The 11,147-nt window shown below is 42.5% G+C and overlaps 2 protein-coding genes across 2 annotated transcripts in view; both read right to left on the reverse strand.

Annotated features, from left to right (window-relative positions):
* Positions 1–7,471, reverse strand: part of LOC103356708 (kallikrein-8-like) — a 19,594-nt gene extending 12,123 nt beyond the window's left edge. The window contains exons 1-3 of the mRNA XM_008280957.1: positions 7,466–7,471; positions 1,182–1,244; positions 173–359 (exon numbers count right to left, since the gene is read on the reverse strand). Of these exons, the coding sequence (XP_008279179.1) occupies positions 173–359; positions 1,182–1,221 (227 nt within the window). The 5' untranslated portion in view covers positions 1,222–1,244; positions 7,466–7,471. The remainder of the gene's footprint in view (positions 1–172; positions 360–1,181; positions 1,245–7,465) is intronic.
* Positions 7,472–9,654: 2,183 nt separating this feature from the next.
* Positions 9,655–10,914, reverse strand: LOC103356698 (snake venom serine protease PTLE1-like). The gene is made up of 4 exons (XM_008280942.1): positions 10,730–10,914; positions 10,370–10,431; positions 9,947–10,086; positions 9,655–9,851 (listed from the first exon to the last, which is right to left on the reverse strand). The coding sequence occupies exons 1-4, from the start codon at positions 10,819–10,821 to the stop codon at positions 9,711–9,713; spliced, it is 435 nt and encodes a 144-aa protein (XP_008279164.1). The 5' UTR covers positions 10,822–10,914; the 3' UTR covers positions 9,655–9,710.
* Between the last annotated feature and the right edge of the window lie 233 nt (positions 10,915–11,147).

Raw genomic sequence — 11,147 nt, forward strand, 5'->3', positions numbered from 1 at the left:
TGAAATACAGAGAAACATCCACTTACAATTTTCCAGATCTCAGTGCATGGTAAATCCATGTCTCTGTCCAATACAGAAGTAACACAACACAAATGTGAATGGTGCACGAATGACAATTCTCTTCAAGACATGCAGTCTGAATTCATGCGTGAGTAAAGGAGGCCTTTCTCACCATCCAGGCTTAAAGCAGTGAGCTGCAGTCAGAATCCACTCGTCACTGATCAGAGAGCCACCACAGAAGGAACGATACTTGCCATTCCTTCCTATCACTTTCACATGGTAATGACGAACCAGTGGTCCACACTTTCTGCCACCAATGATTCTCTTCTGCAGATCCACCACTGTGCTCACTGCCACACCTGAAAGAGACAGCAGTCCACCAGATGACAGTCAGGAAACTGTTTGCTTTTGAAGACAACAGCAGGTGTCTATCGTTGTAGAACAGGTTACTTTTAATCATTTTCATTGCATCTATTACAAAAAAAACCCCAATAAAAAGAAGTACTACATCATGAGCAAAGTTTGTACATTTTGGTTTCATTACAGTGTTAAAAGCAGTTTGGAAATATTCACTCAAACAGTGCTGGCATCAAATGAACCACTGGATCTTTTCCACTCTACTTTCCTGCCTTCAGACTGCGACTAAAGTCAACAGCTCTGGTAACTGCATGCAGCCCTTCAAAACCTGCAGGGTTCAAATGCTCTCTTACTCAAGGTGAAAACCATGAATGTCTTTGCTGATTCTAATTGCTTTTTTCAGTTGAAAGATTTTACAGTCTGACTATGCAGTTGTTCACCTTCTCCTGAGCAAAGCGAACTCATCACTGTCTGCATGAACGTCGGTACGTACAGCAGTACAGGAAGTGAACGCACGATGGTAAAACTGCCTGATGCTTCTCTGCTGTTTCACATTTTGTTCAGTTCAGTTGTGCCTTCAGTCTGTCGATAGTCTAAACTGTCACATCACTGCTGTAACTCTAGGCTTAATATCACAATATCTCACTGACAATCAATTGTTGCTGCCACCGGCATATGGCTGGAAGACGTTTGTGAAAACTGAAGATTAACATGAGACAAAGTGTAACTGACACAACTATGTGTTCAAAGTCTTTCACCCGTTCTTGTGGAAACTTCCTCACCTCAAGTATTGAACTAAAAAGCTTCAACTCTGAGTTACTTACCAAGCCCCAGCAACAGGAGAACCAGTGTCAGACGAGCCATCCCCCTCAGTCTCTGTTCAGTGACTGAACTCTTGTGACAGTGGCGTATTTTAAATCTGCCAGCACTGCTGTGTGGGCCGTCCAGCCACCAATCACCTTTTGAGAGTCTTTCGACATGACCTAACGGGCTGCAACATTTGATCCCTATCTAATGAGAATGACACAGATGGAACAAAGAGTCAGCAGTCCTAACCACAGTGAGGATGCAACTATGGAAGGCAAATGTAGAGTTAGAAGAACTATTGTTATTGCACAATAAATTACCAACCACTGTCAACCACTGTGAGGCTGCACGGTGGCTCGGGGGTCAGCTCCGTCACCTTGCAGCTAGAAGATCCCTAGTTCACATCCCGGCCTGGGATCTTTTTGTGTGGAGTTTGCATGTTCTCCCCGTGCAGCGTGGGTTCTCTCCGGGTTCTCCGGCTTCCTCCCACAGTCCAAAAACTTGCTGAGGTTAATTGGTAGGTGTAAGTGTAGCCCTGTGATAGACTGGTGACCTGTCTCCCTGACTCCAGCCCCCCATGACCATAGTGAGGATTAAGTGGTGTATAGATGATGGATGGATTAAAGCATCCATCATCTATACACCACTTAATCCCCATTAGGGTCATGGGGGGCTGGAGTCTATCCCAGCTGACTCAGGGTGAAGGCAGGGGACAGCAGTCTATCACAGGGCTACACTTAGAGACAGACAACCAAGCACACTCACATTCACACCTACGGACAATTTAGAATCACCAATTAACCACATGTTTTTGGGCTGTGGGAGGAAGCCGGAGAACCCACGCTGCAGAAGAACCTGCAAACTCCACGCAGAAAGATCTCGGGTGTCCTCACCAGGACGCGAACCAGTAACCTTCTTGCTGTGAGGCAACAGTGCTACCAACTGTGCCCCCCTGCAGCCATCAATGGTTTATTCATTTCCCTAAACTACAGCAATACGTATCAGCCCTGCCCAGGAATGTCTCAAGGAACATGAAGAGTGCAAAGCATTGATCAGGCTTCCAAACTCCCCAGATCCTGGTATGATCAAGTATCTTTGGGTTGCACCACTCAAGCCTGATCTATGGAGACCCCACCGGACAAGCCACAGCACCCAAAAGATCAGCTGCCAACATCCTGGTGCGAGACACTGAAGGACACCCCAACAGGTCCTTCATCCAGGCTTTGACAGGTCAAGGCTGTTTTGGTGTCACGAGGAGGACTCACACATTATTAGGAAGGTTGGTTTGAATGCTGTTTGGCGTGTTGGCCTGTTGTATTCACTCTATTCATTATGACAACATAAACCACAGTGAGAAGGACTCGTGGACTTTATTCTCTTTCTGCTCTGAAACATAACGTAGCTACTATTGAAGCTGCATGATTGGGTCCAAACACGGTGGAGAAAACTGTCTGTTCTATCTGTTTTTATACAAGGCCCTTGTTGTGTCATACCTAATCACAGTGCTGCCAAATGAAAACTGTCACATGGAGAAGAGGTCAGAAAATGAGGCAGCGAGCAGGAAACTATAAAGTAGAAAAGCTAGAAAACAGCGAAATTCCAGCTGAATTAGTTTTCATTACAATATAGATGAACCTCTGTAAACATGGCGTCTTAGTGCGTGCTGTTGACAGCTAAACATGAGAACGTGCGCTGCTTTGACTCGTCATCCTGACGTGCAGATCGAATTAAGAGATTTCAGGTGCAACACGCAAAGAAGGCACAAGAATAAAACAATCAGTCACCCTCAAAGCAGAAGTGACAAGATGAAGAAATATGTGTTCTTTGCAGGTCATTTGCATATAAATGGCCACAGTTCCTTCAGTGTTCACGCAGCACTGATGTGAACGCTTCACTTTAGGCCTCCAGCAGTGAGCTGCAGTCAGAATCCGCTGGTCACTGATCAGAGAGCCTGGATCTCTTTGTTCCATCTCCCAGTATCACTTGGTTCACACTGTTTACCTCCAATGAGTCTCTTGTGCAGATCCACCACGGTGCTGACTGTGACACCCAAAACAGAAAGTTTGAGGTTGCTGTTGCCAAGTGAAGAACAACGTAACATACATACATTAAGGAACAGCTGAACAGAGGACATGTGCACTTTAGTCCACAATTCACCTGCTCACAGCAAATAAAGGGTGAGATGAGCCATTGTAGTCATTCTGCCTCCACTATGTGCTGTGTTGGGACAGCTTTTAAAATCTGTCCACACAGTTACAGGGCAAAGGTTTATCCACAAAGCACCAGTGGTTAAAATGTCTTTATGTTCATACAAAGTTTAAATCCTGATTAACAAATTCATCACTTTCCTTCCATGTACTGGCAATACTAACTGACATTGAAATATCAACAGAATGTGACTTTTTTTTCAGATATTTAATGCAATGTTGGACTCTTGACTAATGATTCTTCAAGAACACACGCTGTAAAAGTGAACGAGTGCATTCAACTTAAAATGATGTGTAACCTGGTTGCCTTAACAACAAATCAAGTGTTGGTGGTGCGTTTCAGGAGGCACAGGACTCCACTGAACTGTGTCAAGGGAACATAGGGGGAGTTTTTCAAGTATCTTGGTGTCCACATAGACAATAAACTGGACTGGACTCAAAACATGGAGGCTCTTTAAAAGAAAGGGGAGAGCCGTCTGTCCTGTTCACATCGGTGCACATTCAGCCGTAGACTGACACCACCACGGATTGTCACAGGAAGTCTTTTCAGAATGTCAGCTGAAACACTGGACTCTTCCCAGTGAACAATAATATCAACATCACTTGCAATATTACTTTTTTTAATCGTGTGTGCAACATCAGTTTCAGTGTCATGTGTAGTATTTCATTTCCACAGGCAGTACTTCATTATAACGTGAAACATTACTCCATTACTTCAGTGTCATTTCCAGCATTACTTACTTTTCTTGTCGAATCTTATTATTCGTTTACTTCTATTTCAACTTCTATTTCTTTTTTTCTTTTCTTTAAGGCAGTGCAGTTATTGTACTTTTTCTGAGCAATATCTGGCACAAGAATTTACTTTAGGATTAATAATATCTTATCTTATCTTATCTTTTCTTATCTTATGCTTTTTTTCTTATCTGATCTGATGTTGTCTTATCTTGTCTAGGTTTACCTTATATATCTATATAGATTCCCTCAAACTCAGAATAAATAGTTGGCAAAGGTCAGGGTGACAAAGTAGTCCCATGAGCTTTATACTTACAATGTTTTTTTTTATTTTGTTTTTTTTTTTTGTTTCTGGGGGTAACCTCTTGTTTTGTGGGTTCCTTGTGCATTTTGCAGGGGCTACTCATATAGAGTTGAGTGAACTATGGAATCTATGTCGCATTAAAGATTTGAGTTGGTTGGGCAAAGTGAAACTTGGTATTTTACGTACTTCCAACATTTTCAGTCGAGCTGACTTCTGAGCAGAGCGAGCCTTTTCACACAACACACACTGATTAGTGTGTTCAGTAAATGTGTTATGAGCTGCAGTCATTTGTTACCGTCTGTGTCAAACTTTTGATGTGAAGAAGACCCGTCAGCACCACACAGTAGCACACAGGTGAAATTTTTGATTTGCATTTTTCAATGACTATGAGACTGGGTATCACTTTTCAGCACAACACCAGCCTAAAACATACAGACAACACAATGCTGTGGTGGGTCTGAGCCTAATCTTTGCTGCAAACAATAAACAAACAAAATAATTTGACAAAATGTCTGATTTTCATACACGTTGTCAATTAAAGTTCTATGTTGCAGGCAAAAGGTCTTGCTTTAAGCGAACGGTGGCTTTGAAATAATAATAAGAATGTTAAAAGTTAAAAAGGTAAATAAATAAATTTAAAAAACAGATGTCAGTAAGTAGCTGAGATATACACAATTTTCTGTAAAAGACGATAAACACAGTCCATTACAGTGCAGCAGAACTTCCTTTCCATGGCTTATCTTCCTGTTTACCTTCAGATTTTTGACTTTTCATCCTGATGTGCAGATTCAACTTCAACATTTCAGATGAACGACAACAGGAACAACAACAGTCAAGTCACCTTCACAACAGAAGTTTAAAAAAAAAGAAAAAAGATGGGCACAAGTCCCTTCAATGTAAGAATGGTTTCCTTGCTGACACTGGCAGAGATCATTTTCCTCAGGACATGTAGTGGAGTCAAAGACATCAAATGCTATTTCACAACATGAGATCTATCAGGGCACTTCACATATTAGGGGCCTGGGTCATCTGTTCCACTTTGATTCTGTCCTTACTCCTGATGTGGCATTTTGGATCAACTGGAGACTTTATAGAACGTCATCAGGACATCCTAATATTACAATCATCCAGTCGAAAAGTGACAAATGTGCAAATGTGAATGTGAGTGTGCTTGGTTGTCTGTTTCTACGTGTAGCCCTGTGATAGACTGGTGACCTGTCCAGGGTGTCCCCTGCCTTCACCCTGAGTCAGCTGGGATAGACTCCAGCCGCCCATGACCCTAGTGAGGATTAAGGTGTGTAAATAATGAATGGATGGATGTTTATCTAGTGATTTGTATTATAAAGTATTTTTCATGTACCCTCATCAATTTTAATTATTTGTCATTCAAACTTGCACAATTTTCGTATTTTTCAAATGCTCGGAAGAGAAGTGTGGGTTGAGCCTCATTTTGGATTGTGCAATCCCTCGCTAATGTATGCTATGCAGTGACAGCGTGCTGCTGTCTGTATATCGCCAATAAAATGCTTCAAACCCTTTTAATATATGAACTGAATTGCCATAGTTTAGCTGATGGATATAATAATGTACAGTGTTTTTTTGTCCCCAACTGTGCAACGTGTTCAATGTGCTGAGCGATCATACGTAAAATGACTGAGAAGAGGTTCTAGGTGAGGCAGGCAGTTCTCTTGCCTCATGGCAGGGAGCGCTTTTGTGTAAAGAGTGCAGATATGAAACACAACCCGTAAACTGCTATCAATCAAATGGCAAATTAGCTACTCTGTAGACTGCATATATTTGTAAATCTGATTCTGATGAAGTCAGTGCCTCACCAGTCATGAACCTCACCGCACCTCACTGGATCCCAAGAGCTGGACTGGATAAAAATGCTTCCACCTCCTCTGTGGCCTGTTCATTTAATAAACAACGTGTGTGTCTTTTTTGGATCCTGGTTAAGACAAATCTTCTTTGTTTTTTTTTTTTCAAATCTCCAGGCTTCTCCACTTGTCTTACCTCAGGTTCTGGTGTATTATTCTTCTTACTTCTCTTCAATCCTCTCTGGCCCCACACAAACACACCTACACCTCTCACAACTGAACAGAGCTAAAATGAACTGAACTGAAATCATTCTGCTGGACTACAAACTGTTCAACTCCTCTGAACTTTTAACTTTGGAAACCAGCCATGTTCATAACAAATACACTGACTTTTAAATCACACTAACAAGTAATGCCAATAACTTGTATACACTAAGTACTGAAAATAATAACAGCAAGCATCCAGCTCTATTTTTACCTCAATCAAAATTTTCGTTAAAAAAATTGTCAAAAAAGTTTGTTTTAGGCCATAGATGGTGTTGTTGTTTCACTGTATAGAAATGTACACTGTGAGGGTTATGGGGCATGTTTTGTGTTTTGGCTTTCTCTGCCTCCTGTGTCTGTGTTCTTGGTGGGCGTGTGGTTTTTCTCTCTGCAGGCTGGGAGGGACACTCTCACACTGGCAACTGTGGCTCATCGGCTCATCAGCGGAGTACCTCAAATATGAGCATCTCACAGAACTCCAGCGCCAGATGATTGTGATACATCCCTAGTGCTACAGTCAGGCCGCTTAGCTGCTACACTTTGTTGAGCCTCTAGCTAAGTTTATGTTTTTCGAGTTTCGAGTAATTCGTGTTTTCTCTGTGTGCTTCCAGCGTCCCTCTTCGGCTCCAGCCTCCAGCGCTCCACTTGCCACGCCAGCCTTATCACCCACCAGCCTCACTACGGAATCCACAGCTACGAGCACCCTCACGAGAAGTACCCCTCTTCGAGCACCTACACCGGGAAAAAACCTCCACCGGGAAGGATAAACCACGAGCACCGTCCCCTGAGCACCGTTCCTGCACACCTCGTCCTCGGTATCCTCCTCAACGCCTCCCTCCCCAGCACAACCTCGCCGGCACTCCCCTCTGGACCTCAGCACGGACGACCCCCCTCCTGCACCCCCTCGACTGACACTCCTGCACCGGATCCCTCCTCCTGGCGACCTCCACTCCCTCCCTAAACCTGTTCTTTATAACCTGTTTCTCCTGCCTCCCCTTTTCGTGCGGGTCCGCCCGCACGGCTACAGTACACGGGCCGTCACAATACACTGCTCAAAAAAATAAAGGGAACACTAAAATAACACATCCTACATCTCAGTGAATGAAATATTCCAGTTGAAAATCTTTATTCATTACATAGTGGAATGCGTTGAGAACAAAATAAAAATGATCTATGTAAATCAAAATCATTATCCCATGGAGGTCTAGATTTGGAATCATACTCAAAATAAAAGTGGAAAATCACATCACAGGCTGATCCAACTTTAGTGGAAATTCCTCAAGACAAGTCAGAATGAGGCTCAGTAGTGTGTGTGGCCTCTACCTGCCTGTAGGACCTCCCTACAACGCCTGGGCATACTCCTGATGAGGCAGGATGTTCTCCTGAGGGATCTCCTCCCAGACCTGGATTAAAGCATCGTCAACTCCTGGACAATCTGTGGTGCAACGTGGTGGATGGAACCAGACATGCTGTCCCACATGTGCTCAGTTGGATTCAGGTCTGGGGAACGGGCTGGCCAGTCCATAGCATCAATGCCTTCATCATGCAGGAACTGCTGACACACTTGAGCCACATGAGGCCCAGGATTGTCATGCTTCAGAAGGAACCCAGGGCCCACTGCATCAGCATACGGTCTCACAGTGGATCTGAGGATCTCATCCTGGTACCTGATGGCAATCAGGGTACTTCTGCCCATGGAGGGCTGTGCGGCCGTTCAAAGAAATGCCTCCCCACACAATTACTGACCCACTGCCAAACCGGTCATGCTGGAGGATGCTGCAGGCAGCAGAACGTTCTCTACGGTGTCTCCAGACTCTGTCACGTCTTTCACATGTGCTCAGTGTGAACCTGCTCTCATCCGTGAAGAGAACAGGGCACCAATGGCCAATCTGCCAATCTTGGTGTTCTCTGGCAAATGCCAATCTCCCTGCACGGTGCTGGGCTGTAAGCACAAGCCCCACTGGTGGACGTGGGGCCCTCATACGACCCTCATGGAGTCTGTTTCTGACAGTTTGACCAGAAACCTGCATATTAGTGGCCTGCTGAAGGTCATCCTGCAGCTCTGGCAGTGCTCCTCCTGGTCCTCCTGCACAAAGGAGGAGGTAGCATCCTGCTGCCCAGTTGTTGCCCCCCTACGGCCCCCTCCACATCTCCTGGTATCTCCTCCAGGCTCTGGACACTGTGCTGAGAGACACAGCAAACCTTCTTGCCACAGCTTGCATTGATGAGTCATCCTGGATGAGCTGCACTACCCGAGAAACTTGTGTGGGTTGTAGACACGCCTCATGCTGCCTCTAGGGCTGAGAGCACTGACAAAATGAGAAAGTGACCAAAACATCAGCCAGAAAGAACAGAGACATGGTCTGTGCTCACCACCTGCAGAACCACTCCTTTATAGGGGTTGTCTTGCTCATTTCCACCAGTTGCCTGTCCATTCGCACAACAGCAGGTGAAATTGATTCACAATCAGTGTTGCTTCCTAACTGGACAGGTTGATTTCACAGAAGTGTGACTGACTTGGAGCTACATTGTGTTGTTTAGGTGTTCCCTTTATTTTTTTGAGCAGTGTATTTTATGTTGTTTTTCGAAGGAAGTAAGAAAATGAGGACATCGTAGTTGCAAAGTGTGAGTATGATATCAACTAGTTTCCTTCTTTTTAAACCTCAGAGGATATTGAGGACATTTTTATCCTTTCAGGTGATTTTTTGCTAAATTTTTGGCTATAACTTTTTTTGTGTTACTCCGAATGAAATGATTTTTTGTAGGAAGGTTTTTCTCATGAAAAATCATAAAATTCAAATTTCAATTTTTTTCCTAGGTTAACGATACACTGAGGGTTAAACACTTCTGCCCCTTATTACACTTCTACTGTGACGATGACGTGTTTTCATTGGTTCTCGTCTTTATACCAAAAACTACAATCTGCAACTCAGATAATCAGCCATCACACAGGACAGAGTGATTTAATAAAGCACCACTGCCACAGTACAAGGGAAGTTAGTGGAAGGTAAATGATACTGATGGCTACTCTGGTGCTTTTTCTTTGGTAGCTTTTTTTTTATTTTCACAATTTTGTTTACTGTTCTGTGCTTAAATATTTCTGGCTTCAATTCATGTGAACATGTTCTTGGGTAAACACAACAGACACAAGAATCACACACATTTATTCTAGATCTGAAATCCCAAATTCTTTATTTAACATTTATGTTTAATTATTTCCATTTACTTGGCATTATTTTCAATCCATTCTCTGTAATGACAGACATTTAAGGCAAAAGCCGGTATAGTACAGACACATGTACCACTTCCAACATGGACTCCGTAAAGCTTGTCCTTATGTATCAAACCACCACCAGAGTCACCCTGAAAGAAAGAAAATATGTTGTATGCTATGATTTTGCTCCAAAACATCTAATGACTGCACGAAAGGTGAAATGTTAGTAGCCATAACTACTTACTCCGCACGTGTCGACATTTTGTTCTGCGTAACAAATCCAGTTTACAACTGGCTCGTTTGGTTTACACTTCTGAATAACAGGAACGTTACAGTTGGAAACATGCATTGTCGCACACTTCAGATCGGTTGCTTTACCTGGAACTGGAGAGAACCCAGAATGGAAAAAGCAAGAATATTAATCAGCAGACTTACAGCATCAATCTGATTTATTTTTTTCTGTCGTATTTGAAGTAGTTGTCAATTGGTTTTCAAACTTAACGTATTCTTTAAAAGAAGTTGGGCTGCATTTAAAGAGAAAAGAAGTCAGACATTTATCTGTTTCATAGGTAAACAAACATGTCAGTACTGTTAACAAATAAAACATCAAACAAAGAAAAACAACAACAAAATCATATAAATGTACAATATTAAAAAACTGTCTTACGTGCATGGCCATTCGCATCTATTTGATAACCACCATGGCCTGCCATTTGAACTTCTGCACCTCTAGAAAATAACAAAAAGGTTATTTATTTTTTCAAACAACTATGCATATATTGTGAGCACAGAATATATCTATGAAATATAATATGAAAGGAATCTGGTGGGTATACACCTTTCCAATCTACCTTTACTCCAAGTAATTTATTTTTCTTTTCAGGTTTAAAACATTACATTTTTGTTTAACAGCCTCAGACTGCATTTAATCCTGATGTTCTCTGTCATATATATATATATATCTCACTCCTCTGGTGATAATAGATGCAAACCTTAAACACAAAACATTAACAGAAACTTAACTCACATTACAGGCGTTTTCAGGGGTTCGCATGCAGCTTTGTCAGGCAGATCTATCGGTGTAATGTTAGTAACTTCGTTCTCTAACTTCATGAGCATGATGTCATGGTCCTCAAAGCGAATTTTTTCTATGATTTTCACAGAACGTCCTGGACCTGGATGCACACCTACAACTGCATACCTAGAAGGGAAAAGAACAGCATATAGCTCCAGTTTAAAAGAAAATAAATAAATCTTGTCCTGCATATAGATAATTAGCAGCGTGGCTTTTCAACTTTAAACTTAAAGACAGATTAGGTTGTAGCTTTGTAAAGTTAAGAATAAATACGTAGTTACAATTTTCAAGTAAAACTGCTTTTCTTACATTGCTTCACAGCAGTGAGCTGCAGTAAGAACCCACTGTGGACGGATCAGAGAGCCACCAC

This window comes from Stegastes partitus, unplaced genomic scaffold (assembly GCF_000690725.1).
Source record: "Stegastes partitus isolate 25-593 unplaced genomic scaffold, Stegastes_partitus-1.0.2 Scaffold215, whole genome shotgun sequence".
In the NCBI taxonomy this organism is placed as follows: Eukaryota; Metazoa; Chordata; class Actinopteri; family Pomacentridae; genus Stegastes; species Stegastes partitus.